The sequence below is a fragment of the Mustelus asterias genome, chromosome 12 (genome assembly GCF_964213995.1).
Source record: "Mustelus asterias chromosome 12, sMusAst1.hap1.1, whole genome shotgun sequence".
In the NCBI taxonomy this organism is placed as follows: Eukaryota; Metazoa; Chordata; class Chondrichthyes; order Carcharhiniformes; family Triakidae; genus Mustelus; species Mustelus asterias.
The window spans coordinates 22,827,131-22,852,840 of NC_135812.1; the positions used below are offsets into that span (position 1 = coordinate 22,827,131).

At 39.0% G+C, this 25,710-nt stretch overlaps 1 protein-coding gene across 1 annotated transcript in view; it reads right to left on the minus strand.

Moving 5' to 3' along the window:
- supt6h (SPT6 homolog, histone chaperone and transcription elongation factor) overlaps positions 1–25,710 on the minus strand; it is a 73,827-nt gene that overhangs the window by 13,408 nt on the left and 34,709 nt on the right. The window contains exons 9-27 of the mRNA XM_078224918.1: positions 24,996–25,112; positions 24,033–24,122; positions 21,712–21,854; positions 20,657–20,811; positions 19,243–19,344; positions 16,544–16,673; positions 16,155–16,305; positions 14,152–14,306; positions 11,022–11,217; positions 9,571–9,713; positions 7,816–7,933; positions 6,226–6,302; positions 4,849–4,984; positions 4,313–4,450; positions 3,669–3,836; positions 3,078–3,205; positions 1,951–2,158; positions 478–625; positions 195–337 (exon numbers count right to left, since the gene is read on the minus strand). Coding sequence (XP_078081044.1) covers positions 195–337; positions 478–625; positions 1,951–2,158; positions 3,078–3,205; positions 3,669–3,836; positions 4,313–4,450; positions 4,849–4,984; positions 6,226–6,302; positions 7,816–7,933; positions 9,571–9,713; positions 11,022–11,217; positions 14,152–14,306; positions 16,155–16,305; positions 16,544–16,673; positions 19,243–19,344; positions 20,657–20,811; positions 21,712–21,854; positions 24,033–24,122; positions 24,996–25,112 — 2,646 coding nt within the window. The remainder of the gene's footprint in view (positions 1–194; positions 338–477; positions 626–1,950; positions 2,159–3,077; positions 3,206–3,668; positions 3,837–4,312; positions 4,451–4,848; positions 4,985–6,225; positions 6,303–7,815; positions 7,934–9,570; positions 9,714–11,021; positions 11,218–14,151; positions 14,307–16,154; positions 16,306–16,543; positions 16,674–19,242; positions 19,345–20,656; positions 20,812–21,711; positions 21,855–24,032; positions 24,123–24,995; positions 25,113–25,710) is intronic.

Genomic DNA, 25,710 nt, shown 5'->3' on the forward strand with positions numbered 1-25,710 from the left:
TTGAATTCTGACCCAGTTTTGAAGGAACGGCAATATACTTCCAAGTAACGATGGTGAGTGACTTGTAGGGGATCTTCCAGGTGGTGGTGTTCCCAGGTATCTGCTGAATTTCAGTGAATTGCTGGAAAAGTGGGCGGGTTCGGAAAGTACCATATTAAAAATATATATCCAAGTTTTAGATCAGTGATATGTACCTCACTAAGTTCTGGAAAGTTGTCTTGTTGGCAGAAAGGACACTGCCAGAGACCAGTTTCATCATTCCGGATAGCTTGATCATAACTTTCACCTTGAGGCCTCCTGTGAGCAATCCCCGTTACATTGCATGTAATTAATTTACCTAAAACAGAAAAAAAAAGTTATAAATGTAAAAGCAAAACGATTCCAGCAAACATAACAAAATTAAAAGAAGTTTAAATTAAAATTAAAAGTTGCTTTTCAAATCCTGTGCATTTGGGACCAGTGAGAGAGAAAACTTACCAATGTAAAAGGTCTCTGGAGTTTCTTTTGTTAGCATGTTGAAAACTTCCTCCGAGTTTGCTGCGCGGCATGGTACACGCAAATCCTTATACCTGCAGCTCAGTTCAGCTCGAATATCATACAGTGTGATACCTTTGTTACCATAGCCCTGTTAATGGCCAATTAAAATAGATCACTTCAGTGCAAACTAGACAGCGAAAATTATTTCTTGTTAGTTAACTAGTAGTTGCAAGAAGTAATCAATGTTCAAAACAACTCATTAAAATTCAATAGAAATTTTGTTTTATCAGTGGCAAATGTGCACATTTACAAATAAAGACACACTCATCGAGTTAACACACGCACAGAATTATTCACAGCATACTTTTAAAACACCAACTTTCATTTTTATAAGTCAGTGTGCTTTTGACTATCTTGTGCTGGGATATAGGTATAAAATTTAATTCTCAAATGTTTAATGGCATTTTAAAAAAACTGTTGAACAACAGTGAATTTCTGGAATAGTATCTCAAAGTAGGTGCTTCTTTGGGGAAGATACAAGTGGTTACTTTTCAGTAGCAATACATAACGTTTTCCCACATAATTTTACATAATCTGAACAGCCTGTTATTCAAATGAATGGCACTAGGTTGGTGTATGCTACACAAAGCATCAACTGATCAACTGATCTTAGTTTGGTTTACAATTGGGAATAACATCCATGGCTTTAAGTGGAGGAAGAATGTATTGTGCAAATACAGACGAGCAAATACCTGGCAGGCAGGCTCAGTTGAGAGGTCAATGACCGTCAACTCACTTATGATAAATATTCAATTGGGTTAGGCTATCAGGCTGGTAGTGTCTAAGAAATTGCACCACAGCAAGTTAGCATTGCCAGAATGGAACGGATAGCGCTACTGTATTAAGCTAATTTTGGAGGTTTATTACATATTGTAGATTCATTTATAACAGGGATACGGTAGCACAGTGGTTAGCACTGCTGCTTCACAGCTCCAGGGACCTGGGTTCAATTCCTGGCTTGGGTCACTGTCTGTGTGGAGTTTGCACATTCTCCTTGTGTCTGTGTGGGTTTCCTCCGGGTGCTCCGGTTTCCTCCCACAGTCCAAAGATGTGCGGGTGAGGTTGATTGGCCATGCTAAAATTGCCCTTAGTGTCCTGAGATGGGTAGGTTAGAGGGATTAGTGGATAAATATGTAGGGATATGGGGGTAGGGCCTGGGTGGGATTGTGGTCGGTGCAGACTCGATGGGCCGAATGGCCTCTTTCTGTACTGTAGGGATTCTATGATTTCTATGATCTGCCAATTCCAGGCACAAATCAATAAATATTGAAACACAGCATACTCGTTATTAGACAGACTGCGGGACAATGTGGATTGCGCCAAAACTGATGAAGATGTTCATTTGTTGCATTATATTTGACAAAAACACTGAATTAAATACTCAATTGAAAAGAGACTCATCAAAACACCAACCTGCCTCTCCAGTTCTTCTGCAAATGCGTCAAGGTCAAGATCTTTTAGTCGCTCTGGATTTTCCAAAATTTCTTCCAGTGCTCCAGCTGGGTTGGCATCCTCTGCCGATTCGTCGTATTCGAGTGCATCCACAGCCATTTTTCTGGCCCACTCATAAGTTTCAGGGTGAACCCTTGAGCCATCCAGGACCTCAATGTAGGAATCAGTACTGCAGATATTATACAGGGCAAATGTTACATAAGCAGGTAAACACTGCCAATAAGCAAAAGACAAATGGAAATCAATGTTCCTCGCTTGTCAAACATAATTTTACATGTATATAAATAAAACCTATATATTACATATCATACATCCCACCCTCTTTAGTAATTTAAAAGTCAGCTGGAAAATTATTTGAGTGAGTTAAATCTGTTCAACAGTAGTTAATTAAATAAACTACAGAGATATCTTGCTGATCAAAATTGCTCAAAATAAACCGATTACAACGATGTTAAATAACAATAAAGTTTCATTCTTCCTTCAAATTCAGAATAACTTGGTTACCTAACGTGATAAAAAACTTCAGATCATTATTCTACAAAATATATGTTTGTTTCCCACTCCCAATTTCAATACATGAAATCAAGACTATCACCTAGATTGATTAAAAGGAAGTGTATTGTCGTGGTCACGTCATGGGAGTTTGGCGTATGTTTATCAGTAACTATTATACAAGAATTCCTGAGCACATTTGATGACGATTAATGTGGGACAACAGACACATCCCAGGATTCGTCAAATTATCACTCATTTGTTTGATTGCTACCACTGTTTTACAAATGACAGGCAATATAAAAGAATGCCAATCACTAGATCACAGCAAGATGTAATTTAATCAAAGTAACATTCTAGAATTCAATACTCAAGATATAAATCTCAAATAACAACTTTTCTCAAGTAACAAGTAATTCAGACATTATGGCAATGGCAGACTGCAAGAGCAATGAGGCAGCTGGAAACCCTCGGCTCACTGCACTATTATAGACTTCGACACTTTGAATTGTCACATGATATTGGAAAACCACACAGGATGTATTCAACAGTGCACAAAATTTCACAAATTGTACTTCTGCACTATTAAGACTAACCTGTCCCCTAATGATGCAGTATCTATTTTAATAAATCCTGCACAATTGATGAAGACTTTTGGACCCATATGGCACATTGTGACTAGTTGGGTCCGGTTTTCCAGGCGAGTGTTATTCTGTTTGAGGATCTGCAGGGGAAAATAATGATCTGTTAGTTGTAGTCCATGAAGAAGCATAATCCTATTGCTGCTTATAATATTGAACCCTCATTCTTCAAAATCAATGCAAATAACTGGCTGTATAACTTTGATGTTTGTAGGTCAACTGATTTTTAATAAAACAAAGGTATGCAAAATTCTCCTAATGGGCGAGTTTTATTTGTTGGACACCTCAATGGTGCAATTCACTTAAAAAAAAAGTTCACAGGTTTTTAATGGCATTGGAGCTACTTCAAATATTCCTCCCTTTGCCTTCATTGCACTTCAAACCTTTTCCCACCCAACAAATGTACTTACAAAAATTGTGGATTTGCAATATGGGACCGGTCGCACCTTTCTGGCGCTAGCAGTACTACGGTGCCTATTACAATTGACGAGAACATAACCAAAAAAAATTCAGCCCTAATCAGTGGATTTCCATTTTAATTCCTACCTTCTGGAGGTGCGATCCTTTACGAGGTCCTAAACCACAGACATACTGAACCAGTGCCTGAGTATGTGGATGGGTTATTGCTCTGTTTACATCCACACCCACTTCATTCACTCGATTTATGAACTCGCAGTAAAGTGCATTCAATAATTCTTCTTTAATTACTTGTTCCTGAGGGGTAGAAAAAAATGAACTACTCAAGAAAACGCTTTAAAACCTCTTTCAATTTAAGTCAGGTTAGAGTGAGCTGAGAGTGGCATGGTCCACACAAATGCTTCTCTCAGTATCAGAGCGAGGAAAGCTGTACATAACTTGGCTACGTAACTCCAAAATTGCTGAATCTTTAACACTAGAGGCCATGATTAAACTCCATCAAAATCCAGCATTCTAAAACTAACACTTTTTCACTTTCACCCACCTTTCTGACAGAATAACTAAGCAAAACAGAGTATATAACAGATATGCTCCAACAGCATGATCTAAATGGAGGAGTGCAAGTGCCAAGTTGCATGAGGACTCATTTGCACAAAATCAAGATCTACTCCTTAAATCTATTCAACACAAGGTAAAAAGCTTACTTACTTTTCAGTACTTTCTATTTTTTAAAAAAAAGAGTATAAATGGTGAAAAATAAAATGGTAGATTACCTGCAATGGATGGAATTTGAGACAAACAATGTCTTCATCTGTGCTGCAAACTTGAGCAAACTCCACCAGTGGATCCTGTACCCGGCGAGCCAATGATACTGCTTGACGGAGCAATGGTGGATAGTCCCTAAAATCATTCTAATGTCCAAAAGAACCAAATTAATGAAAGAATTTTCTTTGAGAATACAAACACTTATAGTTTATCTCAGCCTTCTGATCTCACAAAAGCACATCTGAGAGACACTGCCAGCCTACTGCCAATGCTTTTCTTCAGTAGGTTGATCAGAGACTGACCGGAACAAAGCATAACAAATATCTCTCAGATTCCTTTCTGCCTGAGGGACATCTGGTCTTCTTTATTTGACACAAAAATTGAGAGAATTGATGACATTTTGAGATTGTTTGAGAAACTTCACGAGACTTGAGTAGCAGCAAGTCAGTGAAGAAAAAACTAGCATCCAATGGTCAAGTTGTCTACTCCTAGTCAACAAGTTTAGTTACTTCAATTGTGATGCTTATATTTCCATACCACTTACCTCTGACTTTTTACTGTTCATGTAGAGAAGAGCTAACTCATTGTCGATCAGAAGCACTCCAATGGGTGACATTTGATGCTCCTGCTCTAATTCATGCACTATTCGTTTTATGTCCTCCACAACCATAAGTCCATCTCTACCAAGAAAAACAACCATATATTAAACCTCTGGTGTTGTGCACATCCTGTCCAAAACATTACTTCTTGCAATGTGTTTGTGTCTCACTGTTAATAATTGTAATGTCTATATAAGCATTTATAAAATAATGGACATGGGAATGATAGCCAGACCGTAACTAATACTTCTTCAATCACGAAGCTACAGATGGCCAGGTTGAATTATTCACAGATTTGTCTCCGACCTAGATGATGTTTAGTTTTCCCAAGGTACCCAATCAACATAAGGAACCTATTCGGCAAAAAAGTGTAGCACTTGTGCTCAGCACATTGCAGCATATATTTACTGCAGCACACAACTGCCTCAAATAAAGGAGAAATATTTTTACTGCTGATAATATATATATATAATATATAAAATATATATATAATATATATATAATATATATTATAATATATATATATAAATAATATATATATATATATATATATATATAATATATATATATAATATATATATAAATAATATATATATATAATATATATATATATAATATATATATATAATATATATATATATATATAGATACAGTAGTTTTAATTTTAATATGGAAACAAAACATAATAAATGAATTTTGTTTTGGCAAACGTCCTTGGAACTTCCAAAGTAGGATCTTCTAACTTTAAAGTGCTCTCTGCTTTGCAATAATTCTTACAGCAGGTACCAGTGATTTCTGAGGTTTCATTGCATCAGTATTATGATTAAAGAAGTAAAACATACTATTTTGTTACAAAATTAATGATATAAAGATTCTAAGTGTAACATAAATATTTTGATACTAATTAGCAAATAAGATTTAAAAGCAAATTGCAACATTGCCTCATCTATAGATCTCTAATTAATTAGTAAAATTGGTTTTTTTTTGTTGCTGCTATGTATTCCAAGGCCCTTAATCACTGGTGTTTATATTACAGCCATGTGTAGTTGATATGGAACTTGTCCCTCGATATTACCTCCAGAGGTGGAATTCTTTGCACTTCCTTCACTATCTGACAAAAAGACAACTAAGTGCCAAGGTACGTATCAAACGAAACTGGGATTTTGACTGGAAGCAAAAGAAAGCTTTAAAATGAGTCAAACAAAAATAGGGGCTGTTCACATCTTAAATACAGCCATCGTGTTGGCGTATGAGCAGGTTGTTCAGAAACGGTTAAAAAGTCTAACTTAATTATTTATTACATTAACAAATTAGTTCCTTACCTATTTTCTCCACCCACAGCTACAACATGGGGTTTCTTATTTAGAAGAAATTTTTTCAAAGTTTCAATATCGTGTGCCTGTGGACAGAAAGATATAGAATTAAGCTATTGCAATTCAATTCAATTGGCATTTATGCCAACTACTAGGTTGGCAACAATGGGACAAGATGTGTTAAAAAATTTAACAGCAGTCTGGTAAATGCCAAATTCTAAAAACAAAGACAAAATGCAAAATAGAAACAGAAAATATTGGAAAGGTACAGGTCAGCCAGTGACTGTAAGGAGAACGCACGATATAACATTTCAAATAAATGTCTATGCTTTTTCAGAATGGTGTTATAAAAAACTAATAATTTTCTGTTTGAGTTCTAATAAAAAGTACACAAATAAAATTATAACTTTGCCTTTTTATTTTATTGATGTTAACTTATCAGTGCACTTTCATCATTATCCATTTGCATTTCTTATTTACAGCATTTTATTCTTATTCATACAGCAAAATATTTGACTTGATGGCAAAGTGGTACAATAATAGTTGATAATCATTTGGGCAAAAAGGAATTGCATCCACCACCATGACCATTCACTCTCTCCATCAGTGCACAGTAGTAGTACACAGTAGTGTGTACAATATACAAGATGCACTGCTGCAACTCGTCGAGCCTTCTTCAACAGCATCTTCCAAACCTGTGACTGCTGCCACTGAGAAGTACAAGGTGTATGAGAACACTACCACCTGCAAATTCCCCTCCAAGCCTCACACCACTGACTTGGAACTATATCACCATTTCTTCACTGTCGCTGTGTCAAAACCCAGTACTCCCTTCCTCACAGCACTGTGGGTGTTTTCTGCACCGCATGGACTGCAGCAGTTCAAGAAGGTGGCGGCTCACCACCAACTTTTCAAAAGCAATTGAGGATGGGCAACAAATGCTGGTTTTGCCCTGATGCCAACATCCCATGAATGAAAACAAAACATGCATACACAAAATCAACTCCACTGCATAACCTAAAATGTCTTAGTTCGTTCCAGTTGCTTCTCAGCATTTCATTCTTAGAGGAACAGTTTGTTTGTGCCAAGTTAAATTGCAACCACTAATGACTATCGTGCTCATTAAATAGCAACAGCTTCAAGCAGAAGACCTTCAATCCAATTAAACCATCTATGATACTCTTGTGGTACATTCCTAATTTCAGCACCAAATTCCACTTGTTGAAGGTGACCAGACTACTAAAGCTCCGAAGATATCACCCCCTGCTCCAATACCTCCCTATTTAGCACTAAATTCACATTAATCTTGCCTCTACCCAAACACATTACCTTAGGTTCTCTGCATTAAATTGAATCTGCAATTTTTCTGTCCATTAAATCAAGCTTGTCAAGGCCTTTGCAAGAGCATGCACACTGGCATTTGTCATTAGCTATTGCTCCCAATCTGGTGTCATCTGCAAATCTGGACACAATTATTTTCTTAATTCATGAAAGTTATAAACAGCTGGTGCAGACTCGCACACGACCACTCCAGTCTCTATCAACACACTTGAAGAATTGTGTACGGAATATTTCAATGGTCAAAAACAAACAAATTACTTTTTTTTCTCTTTCGTCCTCTCGCCAAGCATTCCTCCGCTTCAAGAAATAAGGCAGACGAAGGAAGTCTGTCACTTCACCGTCTCCATTAACAAGAGAGCAGAAGGCCGGTGTATCCCTAGCAAAAAAGATTACATAAAACATTAATATTTTTGATGAAGCCACCATAGCTCCAATATGTCTGTAATTTACTAAACTGATGGTTCATTGTATTGTCAGGAAACAGGAATTTCAGGTTATAAACGGTTTTAAGTAGATCCGCACACAGAAAAAGCCTATCCCAAATGAAACTTTCTTACTATATAGGTTAAAACCATTTATGTTTAAGTTTGCAAATTAAATGGATTTTGCAGGAGTCTACTGAAAATTAAGCTATCGCTCTACATGTGTCAGAGTGGAGAAGAGGCACAGCAAGGGTGGGCCGATAATATCAGTGAGCATCAGTTCATATTAGAGAAAGGGAATTCAGGAGAGATTGAGGACATAGAGTGGGACTGGAACACTTCTCTCACAACTTTTACCACGTGGCCTTTACTAGTTGCATGCACAAGGCAGCTTTGATTAAGGTTGGCTTTACACTCTTCAAATAGACAAACATCTCCAGATTCTAGAATTTGATTTTAAATCACATCACGAATCAGACTGCATAGCTGTTATACACTTGACCAGCCATTTCTTCACTTTTCAGCTGAAAAGTGGGTTGGAAAACACCAGAAACTTAGTTCAAATTACTTTTAAGGAGCAACAATGTCAGATTGTGGCGACGAGGGGAATTTCACAGTAACTTCATTGCAGTGTTAATGTAAGCCTTACTTGTGACTAATAAATTAACTTTAACTTTAACAATGTTTCACAGACAGATCTACTAATAAATATCGCAGAAAGAAAAAATATGCAAGGTTGAAGTATATTCTATGAAATTCCACACAGGGGAAAAAAAAACCCAAGCACAAGTTTATGGGCAGCACGGTAACACAATGGTTAGCACTGCTGCTTCACAGCTCCAGGGACCTGGGTTCGAATCCCGGCTCGGGTCGCTATCTGTGTGGAGTTTGCACATTCTCCCTGTGTCTGCCTTCTCCCTTTCCTCCCACAGTCCAAAGATGTGCGGGCTAGGTAGATTAGCCATTCTAAATTGCCCCTTAGTGTCCTGGGATGCATAGGTTAGAGGGGTTAGTGGGCAAATATGTAGGGATATGTGGATAGGGCCTGGGTGGGATTGTGGTTGGTGCAGGCTCGATGGGCCGAATGGCCTCTTTCTGCACTGTAGGATTCTATGATTCAGTATTATAACAGTTGACGAATTCGATAAACATGTTTAACTGAATCTTTTAGCAGACCCCAAATTCCCTCCACTAAATTATCCAAGGTGAAGGACACAAGTGTGGTAAAGTCCATTTGAAATGTTGTATTTACTTTGTGTATCTATGCTGCATTTACTTCAGTTTAAGAATAATAGTTCAAACTGAAATATTGAAGAAAATTACAGTAATTTGCAAAACTTATGTTTCTCAATAAAATGTGAACTGAATATATATAAAATTCTGTTGAATACATATCAATATATATCATCCTTCTTCTATACATTGCATTAAAAAATATGGGTAATACCTTTGTTTAGAAGTCAAGATTTTCTTGTAGTGATAACGCCACAAGTACTCTTGCATGAAAACACAATTGATATTTTCCATCATTCTCCCAGCATAGATAATTGCTCACTGGAATCCGAGAATAAGTGCTTCGTTGCACACATACCTTTCTCCTGAAAATGCCAAACCTAGCACTCGAACTCCTTTACCCTGATTCTCCTCCATAAAGTCATCATCGTCTTCTTCGTTCTGCTGGTCAGGTCGATAAGGTGCGACTTTCAGCCAGTTGTAAAGTTTGCGGCTGCAACACTAGCAAAATAAGAGAGTATAAAATTGACATTTTTAAACGAAGAGGGTAACAAGACACAGAACTCAGGTTTTAAAATGACCATCAGTCAGTCAACTGGTAAATCCAGTTGTCATTCAAACATGCGGATTCAATCACCAAATTTATTTTTCTACTTGGAAAATCTATTTGTGCAACTTAAAAAGAGCACCTGGTAAAGCATCAGCATCAACCTTTTCATTTTCAGCTTCACTTTTTAAAAATTTTCAGTCTCACTAGAAGCTTAACTAACAGTCTATGCTGAAGGGTGGGTAGCTTTGAGTCGTGAGTGCAGATCCTTTTAGATGCAGAATCACTGACTTCTTCATCCTGATCCCACAGTGAAGCGTGTGAATTTTTATCATTCAAGACCCCTACCCTAAACTATACATTTTTAAAACCCTACTTTTCTTTGAAACATTCTGATGTTCCTTCTATTCACCATCAGATGTACATACATTTCCAACATCACAGTATAGTATGGGAACAGGCCACTTTTGGGATGGCACTTGAGTAATCGGTGTGTCCAAATGAATCACAAAATTAGTGAAAAGTCACCATTTGGCCTGAGCTTGCAAAATCCTACTAACTGTCCTGGCTTGAGACAATTCACACTTCTCTAACCTGTGATTATCCCTCTCTCCACGTGCATTGACTGTGCCTGTAAAGACTTGATTACCTGTAAAGACATGCATTCCAACCATTATCTTGCAATTCTGACTCTGTCTATACATGCCATGTTTGTGAATCCACCTCTCCATTCACCTGATGAAGGAGCAGTGCTCCGAAAGCTTGTGATTCCAAATAAACCTGTTGGACTTTAACCTGGTGTTGTGAGGCTTCTTACTGTGCTTACCCCAGTCCAATGCTGGCATCGCCACATCACAAAATGCGTGAAAAGTGTGACATTTGCGATAGTTCGGTGTTATTAGGTATTTCATTAAATAGCTACTATGTCAATATCAAAGAATGCCAAGTAAGATTTAAAGCAAGGTATTTAGTTTCTTTTAAACGAAGTGTGTATATAGATGCTGCTTTTCTGGATTTTACCGCTTATGTCTCTTCCTGTGAATAAACTAAAATAAATAAAATATTTAATGGGATAAAGGTGGTGTACTTTTAGAACGGATCAATATTTTCATGATGCAAAAATACAAGTGTGTGAGAGAAAACAGTGAAATGTTGTATTGCTATACGGGAGGTGGAAGCCACAACAAATCCTGAATATAGTCCATGTTCCTGTTCTAAAAGGTTTACATCCAGAGCAAAAACTATAACTTTTCATTAAATACCTTGCAAAGATAGTCCCTTGTCTCAATTAGTAATTTGTTTTTCAGCTCCTTGCCCATCTGTGGGTAGAGGAACTGGTTCAGTGATCGTTCAATTGCCATGCTGCGCTGTCTGTTCCACTCTTGTACTTGATGGCTGAATTCATCACGGTAATAAAACTGCTTGATTTCATCAAAATAAGTCTGGTCATTCCCGTAACTAAAAGATGGGAGATAAAAAACAAACTCATTATCTAGTAAGATATCACACTGCACACCATGAATACCAAGGAAAGTTTCTCCATTTAAACTTTAACAGGTAGGGGCAATCTGGAGCATATTAAATCATCATCTGGCTTCACAGAGGTCAGAATCCAGGCAGTCACAAAATATTTCCAGAATCACTTTAACAAAACTCTCATAACTAGATTAAAACCTCCAGGAAGCACCTAACATTTTCCAAATATGTATTTGTTCATGAGATGTGAGTACACTGGAAAGGCCAACATCTGTTGCCCATCTCTAATTGCTCGAGGAGCTGGTGGTAAGCTGCCTTCTTGAACTGCGGCAGTCGGGATGCTGTGTGGTCCGGAGGGAAACTTGTTGGTGGTGGTGTTCCCATGCCATTTGCCCTTCTCTTTCTAGGTGGTAAACAGCATGGATTTGGAATGTGAAGGAAGCTTGGTGAGTTGCTGCAGTGCATCTTGGAGATGGTACACACTATTGCCAATGTGCGCTTGTTGTGGTGGAAGCAGGTGTTTTAGATCGTCAGGGTCCTCAGGTACCTTGCCAAAGTTAGCTTTGGACACAAAGGGTCAGAAATTTCCTAAGCAAGTGGAGGTGGATTTGAGTGCATACAGGAAGTTAAATTCCCTGAAAGTGATGTTGGGTCTGATCCTGACATCATTCCGTCCTCTTACAGGTTTCACTAGTACAATGCGAACATGAGAAATAGGAGTGGCAGCTCAATTGGCCCCTCAAGTCCACTCTGCTATTGAATCAACCATGGCTGATCTGTTGTGGCCTCAACCTCACTTTCCTCCACTTGGGGAGTGCGCAGTGGGGAGATTTTCTTCAGTGAAGCTGACAGGCTGGGAAGACTTTAATCAGTAAAACTGATGAACTCCACTAATCATTGTACTTCTTCCTGAAGAGGGTGCTCTCACTGCTTGACAGGCGATTACCAAGTTCTTGGAAGGCATTTCTACTGCCTACTACTTAGCTTCAGCTGCTCTTCACTGGCAGCCTCCACCAAGGCACGAGTGGACCTTACACAGCTCCACATTGAACATCTGCTAAGGGATAAAAGGGAAAACAACACCATCACCAACAGCATCGGCAGGAGAAACACCAGAAGCAGCATCAGATGTCTTCTCCTCAGCTACATGCCCTTCCACAGGACAGAGGGAATGAATACAGGGATCCAGCTCGAGTCAAGACTCTCTCTCTCCCCTCACCCCTGACACAGTGCCTACAGGCAGAGAATCAGCTTTCCTCACGTCAGAGCACCTATGAATCAGGAAGCCCAGGCTCCCATGGTAGGCTGCCACCGAGAGCTGTGCCCTTCTGGAATAACACCTCCTTTTCACTGGCCTCTTGCCAAAGTTGCATGTTCTCTTCTCTTGCAAGGTGAGAAAGGAGGTATGAGCTCACCCCACTGCAGCCCCTCAAATCCTGTTCCAAGTATGAGTGAAACTCCTGGGGTTGGGGGAGAGGAAACCATACCAGGTCTCCTCTCCATTCCTGTGGTAGCTGCAGCCTCAAAAATTCAATCGCTGGTAAGCCATTGTAACCAATGTCATGGTCCCTTTAATTGGAAAATCTTCTTTTGACCGATTCAGTGCACCACCCCACCCACTTTCCCCGATTGTCTGGGAACCGGGAGGTGGGATGCTCATGCCTTGGCTCAGTTAAAGCGCCTTTGCAAAGTCCAATCCAACCGTAAACTGGTTTCTGATCCATAAATGGCCCCGCCATTTGTCCAGTGACAAAGTTGAGGAAATTTCATACAAAGTGTCAGCTGCCCTGACAGTAATCAGTTATCCCACACACCGGAGATTGAACTTGCGTTGTCCTGCTCAATTATTGCCACTGGGAAACCCAAATCTCTTAGCATTAACCAAGTCACTTTGCAATTTCATTACTTTACGAACACTAAAGAGCTTTGGTAACTGGTAGGGACGTGTTGGATAGAAAAAGTAGGAAAATCGAGCTGTATGAGAGAGAGTTACTGGACTCCCCTCCTTCCTGCACGGGGTTAAGTTGTCCCCATTTTGTTGACTTATACTAACTGCTTGGCATCTTGCTCCCCACCAAACCTCTTGGTGTTGTTGTGTATAAATTTAAATACAATAGTGAAAAATTAAGAAACTTTGTCTTTGTTAAACATCAATTCAATTCTTAACTGAAAGCGTGTAACTTCAATTTTTATTACATCATATTGAAACATTGATCAAATTAAACTGCATTCCCTCTTCCTGCTTATGCTATTTTCGATGATGTGGAGATGCCAGCGTTGGACTGGGGTAAGCATAGTACGAAGTCGCACAACACCAGGTTAAAGTCCAACAGGTTTATTTGGCAGTCACCTGATCAGGTGAGTCACCTGATGAAGGAGCCTGAGACTCCGAAAGCTATTGCTGCCAAATAAACCTGTTGGACTTTAACCTGGTGATGTGAGACTTATTATGCTATTTTCATCAGCTTTTGGACCAGATTGGTTAATTGAAGTTTGATCCACAGGATTTCTCGGAGCTTCTCTCCGACAGGTTGAAGAGAAATACTGTTCTGTCGTAAAGAACTAAGTTTGCGTCCTGAAGAATACTTTGGTCATCCATTTCCACGCTCCTGTTCATTATTTCAGAGGCCTTTAAATTTTTTGGAAGGGGAGAAGGAAGAGGAGATCCAATCATCTATGAAAATATTCGCCAAGGAACGACATCCAAGATCAGATCACCCAAAACTTTAGATGTGTTACACCAACCTGGACAAAAATTAAGTGCCCCCAGTACATTCATTAGCAGCAAAAGCTTTATGTAATAAATGCCGAATTCGATTTGCAAACATCAGTTGCACTGCTCCACTAGATAGAGGGAATCAATAACCTTTGCAACACCTGCCATGAGAACTTTAATTTGCTGTTGTAATAACTCACCCCTCAAGTCCTTTCATATCTATAGAGATGTCAGTTGTTAATAAGCCATCGTCTTCGGCAAGGCACATTTTCAGGAACTGATCATCTCTTAATTCTTTGACTGGCTTGTTCTTTGCATATTTGAATGAATAAGCAAAATGTGCTTCATCAATATCCTGCAACCACAAAAATGGGTCCAGCATTAGAATCTCACAGTGCTCCAAGATCTCATTCACAAAATTTGTGCTGTATGGTAGATACATTTATTGGGAATATAAAAGTTTGCTGAAAATTGTTTGACATAATCATCCTATTTTGCCCAATTTATTTTAAACACCAATCTCTACTGCACAGAATTCTGACATATCGCACATCCGAATCTCCACAGGATATTTAGAATTGCCATCTTTCAGGTTGTAAAATTATAGAATAGTTGCAGCACAGGAATGGACCAAATGGCCCACTGGGTACCAGCCGGCTCTCTGCAAGAACAACTCGGCTAGTTCCATGATGGCTGTGGCTTTAAATGTTTATTGTACGAGGTACATTTCATCTATCGTAACATGTCTGTGTGGGTTTCCTCCGGGTGCTCCAGTTTCCTCCCACAGTCTGAAAGACGTGCTGGGTCGGTGCATTGGCCCGAACAGGCACTGGAACGTGGCGACTAGAGGAATTTCACAGTAACTTCATTGCAGTGTTAATGCAAGCCTTACTTGTGACTAATAAATAAACTTTAACTTTTAAGTTTAACTTTTAACACCATTAATTTCAGTGTTTACTCATGAACAGTATCTCAGAGGAGCAGATAGTCATTTAAGTCTCAGAATGTGGGAGCACAGAGTGTGACGATGCTGGAGGGTGATGACGTACGAATGCTAACTTGGGAATTTGAGTGCAGGTTGGAATCTCTGGTAATTTTTTCTCAAGATGCAATTTAGATTAGCACTCAGACTGACTTCAAACACAAACACTAAGCTAATTAAGGATCCAGAATTAACAGAATCTGCCTGAAAGTGGCGCTTTTCTGTCAACTGAAAATGAATAGGTGTTAATCACTGTAGTAGGAAGCTGATTGAGCAGTTATGACTTGGGTATGTCATCAGCTGTCTATTAGACAGTGCTATCATACAGAGTTTGACTAGGCCTGAGTGCAATGAGGTATACCAGTGCAAACTTGGGAATTTGGTGCAGAGGAGGGAGGAGGGATATACATGCATTGGAAGCAGTGCAGAGAAGGTTCACTCGGCTGATTCCTAAGATGAAGGAGCTTTCTTATGAGGAAAGGTTGTGCCTATCTATGTTCATTGGAGTTCAAAAGAATAAGAAATTATCTTATTGAAATATACAAGATTCTGAGGGGCCTTGACATGGTGGATGAAAGAGGATGTTGCTTCTTGTGGCATTATCTATAATTGGGGGCAACGGTTAAAAATAAGGGTCACCCATGAGGAAGAATTTCTTCTCTTAGAAGATTGTTAGTCTTTGGAATTCTCTTTCGCAGAGTAGTGGAGGCTGGATCACTGAATACATTAAAGGTAGAGTTAGATTTTTGATCAACAAGGAATTAAATTATAGAGGGCAGGTAAAAAAGTGGGAGTCAAGGCCTCAATCAGATCAACCATGATGCTGTTGAATGATGGAGAAGGCTCAACGTCCTACTTCTGTTTATGAATCAACTACATGAGGGAAAGGAATCAACTACACGAGGTAAAGTTAATTTATTTTGTACTTTGCTAAATACAAAATAAGACTACATGCATAATTTAACTGTAGAAATCAATTCTCCACTTGTTATTGTTCCATTTGTATTTTAATTCATGAGGAGCTAACTTGGATGCCACACAGTCTTAGATGTGGGAAGCCATGTGTGCAGCCAATTATTATACCCAAAGGCACAACAAAAACTTGTTGATTGCATTTGTGTCTTCAAGTTGATACGGTGGAAATGAGGACCTAAAAACCCCCACTGGTTTTGGCTTTCTTGACTTCTAAAAGTACATCTATTCTCAGGTTCTGCACATTACCTTTTTGCCTTTCTTTGTGGGAGTAATATTAACCTTGGCTCTCTCTTGGAAGGTCTGTCTTACAACTTGCTTGACCAATGGTTCTCGGGCAATCTGCATGGCCACCATGTATCGAGAACCTTCCAGAACAGCCTCAGGTGTTGGAAATTGACTGAAATAGGCATACAAATATTATCAGACTGATGCAGGTGGCTAACTTCATATTTGCAAAAGTCGCATTCAAAGTTCACAGTATTAATTTAGTGAAAATATTCATTTTTAATGCAAGCTTTGAAATAGTATGCTAAACCTCAAAAGGTGGCTGACATAGCGTTAAATATTAAGACATACGTCACGAGTACTGCAAAGATCTAAAAGCTAGCAGTAGATGTGCCAGTTTTACTGCTAACCTGCAGACGTAATCTTTTGCCAGTTCCAATGGTTCAGCAGGAAACTGCTCTGTCTCATGCCTCTGGTAACTGTCTCGCAGATTCTCACCAAACTGCTCAGGAGTCAGGCCAAACTTCTTTGCAAGCCCATCTATAAAACAGGTGTTTAGAAAGCCAGCAGGATGCATTAGTAAGTCGTGCACTCTATTTCTAGTGCCACAATCATTTCTGTCTTATGGTTCAATTTAGACTAAACGATCTCATGGTGTTTCAAACAAGAAGTTATGATCAAATGCAGTCTTTGGCTAATATAGAATTAGAAGCCAGGAACAACTGGACCAAGACTTTCAGATGTAACTCATTCTCCACAATGTGAAACCATTCTTCAATGATTTTTATATTTCCATGATAAATTACTAGGTCCGCACTGATAACAAAAATTGTTTATAGGGTGCCTTTCATGTAATAAAGAGTTTTAAGCTGCTTCACAAAAGCATAAAGCGAATCTTGACACCAAGCCAGATTAAGGAAATATTAGGGCAGATGATCAAGAGTTTGGCCAATGAGGTAGGTTTTGAGCATCTCAAAGGCAGAAAAATAAGAGGCAGAGAGGCTTAGGAATGGAATTTCAGAAGTTCTCGTCATGACAGCTGATAAACAGCTGCCAACTGTGGGGCAATTAAACTTGAGGTTGTACCAGGCACCAGAATTGGAGGAAGGCAGATATCGAAGAGGGTTGAAGGGCAGGTTATAGAAATAGGGAATGGAAAGGCCATGAAAGGATTTCAAAACAAGGAAGAGAACTTTAAAATCGAGGCATTGCTTAACTGGGAACAGATGTGGGTCAATGAGTAATGGGACTTGGTACGAGTTGAGACATGGGCAGCAGAGTATTGGATGATGATGATGCCAAGTTTATGGAGGGTGGAAGACGCAAGGCTGGCCAGGAGTGTTTCAGAATAGTCAAATACAGAAGTAACAAAGGCCTGGATGAGGGAATCAACAGTCGATAAGCTGAAGCAGGATCCGGGTGTGACAACACTATGGAAGGAATAATAGGCAGTCTTGGCACAGATACATAGTCAGAAGTTCATTTTGGGATCAAATATGACAGTAGGGTTGCCAAATGTCTAGTTTAACCTCAGACAATTGACAAGAAGAGGGATGGAATGTGTGGCAGGGGGTGAAAACAACTACTTTGGCTCTTTCTACTATTTATTTGGAGAAAATTTCTGCTCACCCAGTACTGGATGAGCAATCAAACAATTCAGACACCGGAGAGGTCAAATGAGGTGAAGTTGAGTGTTGTCAGCATACATATGGAAACTGACTATTCTGATGGACAATTTAACTGAAGAGCCCCATTTATTTGAGAAATACCATGGATAGACCTTTGGGGGACAACACATGGACCAGTGCAGGAGCAAGAAGAAAAGCTATTGCAAATGATTCTGGCTATGACTGGATGGATAAAAAAATAACCAGGAAGTGCAGCCACACCCAGCTGGATGATGGTGGAGAGGCATTGGGAGGAAAACGATGTGCGTGCAACTCTGTCGAAGGCTGGTCAAAAAGGACCAGGAGGGATAGTTTACTGCTGACAATCACTCAGGAGGTTGCCATTGCAAGTGGTTCATGTTGCAACTATATCCTGCTCACGAAAGAAGTTGCAACATCACCACTGACAAGGTTATTCTTACAGCATTGGCAAACTTAAACTGACAGCTTCCTTTACAAATGCAGACACAGGAATTTAGAGTGGAGAATGCGTGTGCAGAAACAAAACTTTTAATAAATTAGTCCAGATTTATGATTACTAAACCAAATGTAACAGTCAAACACTGGAATTTAGATTCTATCCCATTGACTTCAGTGTGCTCAGTAATTGTCAAAAGGGCCAGAGTTTAATTATAGCTTGCGTTTACTTTAAATGTCTGAGTATTCAACTTTCCCATGTTTTCACTCATGTCAGCAATCATACCAGTTACCCACTGTTTTCCCAATGTACATCTTTATTGATCTACAGTGTAACTATCTATACACTGAATCCATCCGTGAGATGGCGAAGAGAAAGGTTACGGGCATTAGTATTATGGGGATACGGCAAATTCAGAGACCAGTGTAGGTCTCTGTACACTGTAACTAACTTAACTTCCAGTAGATTATTGGTTGACAGATGTTTGAAACCCAATTTATAATAAAGTTTAGTCTACATTGCTGAATAATGCTCAAAATTTAAATGATACATGATTGATTTTTGTCCCAATCCAGCATTATGATCATGGATCATATATATTTTACTCTCATAAGGAATGAATAAACATCAAGCAAAAGCCACAATGATGCTAAGTGCTAAAACAGGACCAGCCATAGCATAGCTATATTAAAAGATCAATTTTACTTTTACGTCACAGCCAGTCTCTCTCTCTCATTACTGCAAAATTGTCCCCAGATGTCTGATAATTTGAAGTCACTTATGGATTTAGTTACAACCAGGTTAACCATGTTGGAAGTTTGAGACAACTTAATGTGCACAGTAAGACTGCACCTATCAAGGAGGAAATTCTTCTTTTGTAAGCAAATGTTGCTCGCTAATGCCCTTTAATACTGGTCAGTCTAAAAAGAAAAACTAATTTGGTTTGCTATTAAAAACAATGTCAAGGCAAAAAACATCACGGTTACGGTCATAGAGCTGAGACACACGAGCTCTGACTCTTTACCTAGACCCGCAGTCTGGCAGATAGTATACATGTCTCTGCGAGAAGCCTGCTTAAGTTCTGGCCCATGATGTTCATCATCTTCAACCTCTTCATCTCGCTCTCCTGAAGAAATGATAATAGATAGCAATAAGTAACCCAATTAAGTGGACAAAATGGTCACCACGCGAATACTAAAGTTATTGCAGACGGAATAAAACAATAGAATGTTATCACGGATGCATAGTGTTTGCCCAAAATCCAACCATGATATATGCATGCTGGCTGCTCTTTATTATCTGACTTGCAGGTAATTGGGAACGTTTCAGAAAATTTCTGTCAGGTTTAGATGCTTTTCTACTGTTTATCATTAATAACCCACACAATTGTCACTGCATGGAATTTAATCTCAAAAGGCAAAAAAAACTGAACATTTAAAAAGATCAATTTGTCCTTCCAAACAACTCCTGTTTATGTTGGTTTGTAGCTCATCAACTGGTATTTAACTACCTTTACGGTTTGGAATGGTACACAGCAGCTAAAATATATAAGCAAAGATTAAACAGGCTAGTAATATGGAACCCTGAAAGCAGGTATTCATTCAGACTCATACAAAAGGAGATAGGATTGCTCAACATGCTTATCAGAAAAGGGGGGAGAAGCGAAAAGCTTAGCTGGCCGAGGAGTGGGCCCAGAGAAAACTGAGGCCAGAGAATCCTGAAGGTTCTCAGCCCACTGCAGCAAATGTCAAAGAGACTGCCATGCCAAAGTGAGGCCCAAGTCACACTAGGTGAAGCTTAGCAGAGTGGACAACTATGGCGCAAACCATCATCTTTTGAGATGAAAGGCTGCCATTGATCGCATATTATAATGTCACTATTTTGATCCCTTTAAGTTTTCACTCTGCAATAAAATCCCAATCAGGAGATTGCCAAGGGAAATATTCACAGCAAGGGAAAGTTATCACTTGTATGCTTTATATCAAGAACACACGTCACCTCAGAAATACCCAAGCTGTTTCTACTATGAGAGAGGAAGTCATCTTATATAAATTTGCCCCACTTGCTTCTAGTACTGCACTTTAGACTTCCATTGTATTATGGTCTCATTAGTATCCAAGAACACAAAGGATAATAATTCTAGTGCAAATTAATTTTCACTCCCAGGAGCTTTCCTGTTCTAGTTTTGATCCCAACATGTTAAGTAATGATAAGTACTAGCATTAAAATCCTTAAGGCAGATGATTAAAACTAAAACTTTGAAAATTCTTTAAAAATACTATTTCCCGCAAGCCCCCATGCCCCTGAAAATCTTACCTACAGCAACATTCCTTATTAAAGGCTGTTCTATGTGCCAACACTTCAAGAAAATTACTTCATCTTCTATACAGGAAAAGATAGGAATGGAAAAATTTCTGTCAAAATGATGATACACTAACCTTCCTCTTCATCCTCTCCGCCCTGCTGGCTCTTTTTGTATTTCTTTTTCCTTGGCTTCGATGCATTTTGCATTTTCGGAATATCACGACCATAATACAGCAGGAAATGATTATAGACATCTCGCAACTCATCAGTCGACTGTACATCCTTCAGTCTACACAAATGAAAAGGGGAAAATCTCCATAAGACAAAGAAGCACTAAAGCAGATTTTACATAAACGAGTGCAGAAAATGTAAAATTGTTTTCAAATTTTCTACGTAGAAAGAAGATAAATTTCCCAAGTGAAATAACATCAAAAAAGGCAAAAGAACATTGGCCTTTACCTTACATTGGGCAAAATATGAGGGAATGAAGCTTCAATCATACAGTTTTAGTTAAGACCCCACCAGGGGTACTGCGCTCAGTTCTTTAGACTTGCATTGTATTACGGTGTCATTAGCGTCCAAGAATAGAAAGGATCCTCAAGAAAAACATGTTGGCTTTGGGAGGGGTACAGTGCAGCTTAAATTGAAAGGCAGCAGGTCTTAAAAGAGTGAAATTATGAGGACAAGTTGTATAAACTCAGCTTTACTTGGGTAAAGAATGAGTTTAAAAAGAAATCAAAGCATTTGATATGGTAATGAAGAAAAAAACCTCTCTTTTGGTGGAGGAAATTTAGAGCAAGGGAATATAACCATAAAGTTCGAGGCATGCCATTCAGAAGTGAAATCAAGAAACACTTCAGTAAAAGGCAGTAGAAACCTGCAACACCCTGTCCTGAAAGCTGCAAATGACCAAACATCCACGCTCTTTCGGGGCAAGTGTGTTCTATGTAATGCACTGTATGTCAAACTATGGGTTACAACTTGTGTCTTATCATTCTCTGACACCAGAGTAATTTTCACTAAATTAGTCTCCAGCCATTCCATTCTACTATTTCAAAACATGCTGTTTTACAAATCTAACAATCCAACATATAATGATTAAATTAAGAAACAGATAAAGGTTCTTTAAGACTTTGCAGAAAAAATAGTTTGAAATCTAATTTCCCATTTGATGACATCAGAAAATTACCTTTCAATGTCTGCTGTATCAAGCGCTCTAACTCCATCTGCCAAGGGTTTATCGGGATCAGCAGAAATTTGTTCATACTGGTATGCCTGCATCTTCTGGAACAGTCGGGTAAGGTTTTCTTTTCGAGTCCTCAGCTGTGTCCACTGTAATAGGCCATTGCAAAACATAATTCAAACAGTGCTCCAAGAATATTTGTCATTTAAAAAAAATTCCACTGGGCTTAATAAGTGTGCACTTGTCTGTGAAAGGGGGGGTGGGGGAAGAGAGGGCGGGGCGGGGCAGGGCAAGAGGGCGGGGGGGCAAGAGGGCAGGCCAGTGCGCGGGCGACGAGAGCGGGAAAGAACTATATGGCCAGATTAATTAAAGAAAAATGCACAGTGCATCTTTCAATTCAACAACATTTTGACAATATCTCACCATCAAACTTGCAGAATTTCAGAATAAAGTTCCTTCAAATTACAATGTGAACACTTCCTTGTGGTGGGACCATAAACAGTGGACAGGAATAGTTTCGAACAGGCTAACACCCATAACTTCTGTTTCTTTACAATCTGTTCATTATTGTACAGGTGTAGACTTTATTGTACAGTTTGCACGCTTAGAAAATACCTGTAGTGCCCTCTGGTGTGTGTAAAAATCATTATCAATAATTTTCAAAAAGGCACAATCTATCCTAACCAAAACTATTTTTTTTAAAAACTTGCATTCTAATCATTTCCACATTATTCAGTGACTTCATTGCAGTGTTAATGTAAGCCTACTTGTGACACTAATAAATAAACTTCAAAACTATTCATAAAATATTGAGGTTTTAAAGGAATACAAGGCAGATATATCGGTGACACTGTCTTTGTCATTAGTTCATCTATCTTATTGTAGATGCTCTGCGCGTTCAGATAAAGTGACTTCAATTTTACTACTCTCCCTGACTGGAACTTACTCTCTGATGCATTGTTACTGTTAAACTCTCTGTCTCTTCCTATCTGAACCATTCAACTTGTTTTTATCCACATCTATAAACGCTTCAATTTCCTCAGCTTTTATCTTTGGATTTCTAAATCCCCCTTCACCTGAACCCTCTTTGGCTACTCTGGCCATATTTGCCGGTACACTGTTATATTAGTACGCACTGTCACACTGTGGTTATCATAACTGTATCACTATCCTGCTTGCCTGCCCCACTGCCTTGTCTGTTCTCTTTAACTTTCCAAATATCTCCTCACAAACCCTCCCCCTAGCCCCCACTATTTAGTTTAAAGCCCTCTCTACAGCCGTAGTTATATCACCTGCGATGATTCAGGTGAAGATTGCCCCAAATGTACAGCTCCCTCTTTCCTGACTGGTGCCAGTGCCCCATAAATCAAAGCTTATTTCTCCCACACCCACATATTCAACTCTCTGATCCTATTTACTCAATGTCAATTTGCTAGTAGCTCAGGTAATAACTAGAAATTACTTCCTCTGTGGTTTTACTTTGTATATCTAATATGAGAAAGCACAAATCTAAGGAAAGGCTCGAAAAATTTGCAGTTTTATAGTTAGAACAGATCCCAGGGGACACAATATAGATATTTAAAATTATGGAGGGTTGGGACTGGGTACATAGAAACAGTGTTGTCAGTAGTTGAGGAATCTATAGGAGAGGCCAAAGATACAAAACAAAATCTGAGAGATGCAAGACAGAAAAAGCAAGAGAAACTACTTTAGATTGAGGTAAACTTAAAACTGCAGAACGTGCTTCCAGGGTTGGTGGCTGAGGCAGAAGCCAAGTCAACATTCAAACTGAAATCGGAAGGAAAAACATTTACAGGAAGAGAGTGCAGAAATGGTATCAAGACTATTTACTTAAGTGGTCCATTTCCATGTTTTAACTTGTACGCATGCCAATCCATTATAGCCTTTGTTACAATAAGTATGTCTTCCTTCATTATTGAAGGAAAAACCCATTTGTTTGAGTTTGAGAACTAGTGTACCAGTTAATGGGGAAGTGGCTGGTACCGAACTTTCACACGATCCTAAGTGTTCAGTTGATAACAGCTGATACACATACACTTGGCAATCTTCCGTATTTGGTTTTATGCTGTAAAATTGTTGGCCAGGAAACCTGAACCCCAAAATTATTTCATATCAGGAACATGGATTGCTCTTCACATTGAATGATATTCCTTCAAATGAAAAGTGTATAGGGTGCATCTTATTCTTGTTTTCAGCTACTATGTAACCACCCATTAGAAAATATTTTCCTTTCAATGAAAATTATTTTCTAAAATGCAACTTCTATGAAAGAAACTCATTTTATTTCAACCATTAACTCCCCCTACCTTCTCATCCCATTGCCAAACCTTCCACAGGTCATTGATGTTCAATTCTGGCTCCACATACTCCTTTCTGTAGAAGGCAATGAAGGGCACCTAGTAAAGTAAACACATGTGAATAACCTAAATAAAATGTCCATATTAAGAACAACTTCTTTCATATGCTGTTTGAAGAAACAGTTTGAACAAGATATTAACTTTGAATAGTAAGCAATATTGAGAAAACAGAGGTGCTTTATGTGGTCTAACTAGATCCAGTGATAAATGGTTAAGGCAGTTGGCTGCCATAGATGTTCATGCTTCATCTAAGGAAGTTGAGATGAGGGTGATACCAGGGGGAGCATCCAGGGTGAGCGAGAGGGTAATGATCTTAATGAGGATATGGGCATTAAAAGTGGAAGAGAAGGTGTGATTGAACAGATCAGTAACTGCAGAAATGTCATGATGAATGAAGGGCCAAAGTCTAGAAAGCTGCTAATGTGAAAACAGAGCTCCCTTGTTGCTATCGAAGCACAGATGCTCATTGCTCTGTAACTCTTCTATAGTGACTTTAGCTCAGTATTCACAGGATGCCATAAACATGATGCCACAAGCGTTCCTGTTACTGTAGCAGCAATGTCAGTATAATTAAGCTAGAAGACTTGAAACTGATCATCATAGGTAAAGTTTTGAAAACATGTTCCCCAAGTGAGACTTTGCTTGCTTGAAATTCGTGCTAAGTGTGGAAGTCAGGAATTCCACTCATAATTGAGAGTGGCCCACTGTATTATGCCTCAGCTCCTGACATGCTCTCTGAACGGGTAAACTGTTGCCGGTGAGCTCAAATTTACAAACTTTGCTTCTACTCCCAATATGTTCTTGACTCTGAGCAATTTTGTTGTTCTGTAATTATTTGTAAAACGTAACCATGAAACATTTATTGTATTTAGCTCAGACAATGCCATTACAAACAGCAGCAGATAAATCTACCTCAAAGTGCTGGTTCCTCATAAAATTTAGCGCTTCTTTTATCTTCTGGATGGTAGTGGGACCTTTTCGGCTGAAGTTGCTGACTCCTTGACCACGTTCCAGGTACTCTGAACTCTCCTATGATAGTAAACAGATGTTTGGCAACAAGAGCTCCCAAAACAAATGATGTTCATTTGACAAAACTTTGTATTCAATTCATTTCACTTCTGCTGATTGTTACAAAAGCAATACTTTCGAGAATTTGTTTTTACGGTTGATCTGAGAAATATGCAAACTACAACAATACAGAGTAATTTTTATTAACTAATGTCAAAGGAACACTTCTGAATCATATTTATCATGATTTCTTCAATGACAATGAGTAGCTGAATTCTGTACAACAGCAAATTGATTAGCAAAGGGTGTCTTCATTAGGGCAGCACAATGGTTAGTACTGCTGCCTCACAGCGCCAGGGACCCGGATTCAATTCCGACCTTGGATTACTGTCTGTGCGGGGTCTGCACATTTTCCCGCGTCTGCGTGGGTTTCCTCTCACAGTCCAAAAATATGTGTGTTAGGCTGATTGGCCATGCTAAATTGACCCGAGTATCAGGAGGATTAGCAGGGTAAATATGTGGGGTTACGGGAATCGGGCCTGGGTGCGATTGTGGTCAGTGCAGACTCGATGAGACGAATGGCCTTCTTCTGCACTGTAGGGATTCTATGATTAGGGCA